At 37.9% G+C, this 1,666-nt stretch overlaps 1 protein-coding gene across 1 annotated transcript in view; it reads left to right on the top strand.

The window, feature by feature from the left end:
- Positions 1–751: 751 nt before the first annotated feature.
- rel (REL proto-oncogene, NF-kB subunit) overlaps positions 752–1,666 on the top strand; it is a 27,774-nt gene continuing 26,859 nt past the window's right edge. The window contains exons 1-2 of the mRNA XM_090217711.1: positions 752–820; positions 1,256–1,316. Of these exons, the coding sequence (XP_090073837.1) occupies positions 1,310–1,316 (7 nt within the window). The 5' untranslated portion in view covers positions 752–820; positions 1,256–1,309. The remainder of the gene's footprint in view (positions 821–1,255; positions 1,317–1,666) is intronic.

Below are 1,666 nucleotides of genomic sequence, written 5' to 3'. Positions count from 1 at the left end.
GATTTCAACGTACAGAAAATACACATGTTCAACTTTCACTCAGAACCTAAATTGAATACCTTCAACGGCTGGATAATTTTTTTTTTCATTTTAGACGTCTTTTCACCTTCATTTTACTCACAGTGACTATTCTTGTAGGGGCGGCAGAAAGGCCAGGAGCAGAACTGCATTAACCGCTGTGTGCGTCAAAGATTTGAATGGATGGAAAGAAGGGCGATAATACCTTTCCTGAGTTTATACCTTTCCTGAGTTTATATTATATATATATTATGAGCATAAAAACCACCAGAATCATTGAGAAAAACATTAGATATCAAAAGAACATGACAATTATTTATCATTTGTCTTTTCATAACAGCTTTTTTGTATGACATTATCACAGGGTGAACACTGCCTACCCTCCTACACTGACTGTACGTCACTGGCGCACAGTACCTCACCAGAGTTCGACAGCATTGTGAGCAAATATGCTTCTGTAATCCCCAAAATCAATGACACACAATGACCAATTACCTCCACGTTTGTCATTAGAAAAATGTAAACATTCTTGTTGTGCGCCCCTTTTATACTCATAATAAAACCATGCGAGATGGTAGCTTCAGATTGTTTTACTCATCATGTGTACATTTGCTCAAATATAATATAAATGATTACATTAGTATGAATAAAATATAGATAGGAAATAAGTCTTGTTGTTTCATCTACTTCCTTGTTCTGTATTAGTTGGGAGATTCCCACTGAATTGTGGGCGTTCAACGTCTCGAGGGGATTACCCCAACTCAACACTGAGAATGCCGCTCAAATACAGACATGTTTACAGGTAACCAAATGATATTACTCTCGTGTAATGTTCAATACATTATTGGTAGTCAACGCATAGGCAAAATCTCCGCAAGTGTAGACTAGTCTATTATCAACGTAATCTGTACATTTAATTCATTTGGGTGAATTCCCTTAGCCAATGTCATCTGATCTCACTGTGCATTCCTACCGATCACACGTTTTCATTTAAAGTTGTCCCAAGTTAAAAACGTAAATGCGAAAGTTATGTGCTTTTCAGAGGAATAGCTAATTGATCTATCGATAAATGTGTTTTTAGCGTTCCCATCCATATTTACACAGCAGCACATTCGTTCGCGCATCTGAGGCTGTGATATTCTGGGCGGAGACACCGGGGAATTCCCAGGCGACTCTCTCTCTCTCTCTCTCTGTCTGTCTCGCTCTGTCTCTCACACACTTTCTCTCTCTCTCCCAGCTGGAGCTTCTCATTCAGACAACAACCCGTGATAAGGTTGTGCACACCAACACCATGGATGGTAAGTCTCTACAGATATTATTAATATTATGAGGCGACTGCTAAAAATGGTATTTCAGCAGGATTCTACAACACATTCAGGCTTCACATGTAATTATTATTTTACGTTTTTTTTTAATGTGGTTCGTCATTGACGTGATGATCTGAGAAGTATTTTTGTGAAAAATAAGAAGTTAAAGAATTGCTATGGTTTGCTTACACGTTATTATTAAATGTTTAACCTGTTTATTTTTGGTCAACATTGCTAACTGTTGCCTAACATATGCCAAAATGACCAGTCTTAGAATCAACACTGATCACCGGCACGGAAAGAAGGTTTAAGTGCTTGTCTATTTGCGCGTGATAGTTTTC

The sequence above is a fragment of the Oncorhynchus mykiss genome, chromosome 23 (genome assembly GCF_057628025.1).
Source record: "Oncorhynchus mykiss isolate SJ-2025 chromosome 23, ASM5762802v1, whole genome shotgun sequence".
In the NCBI taxonomy this organism is placed as follows: Eukaryota; Metazoa; Chordata; class Actinopteri; order Salmoniformes; family Salmonidae; genus Oncorhynchus; species Oncorhynchus mykiss.
Note: the sequence above shows the minus strand (reverse complement) of the source record. Positions and strands in the feature narration are given on the sequence as shown.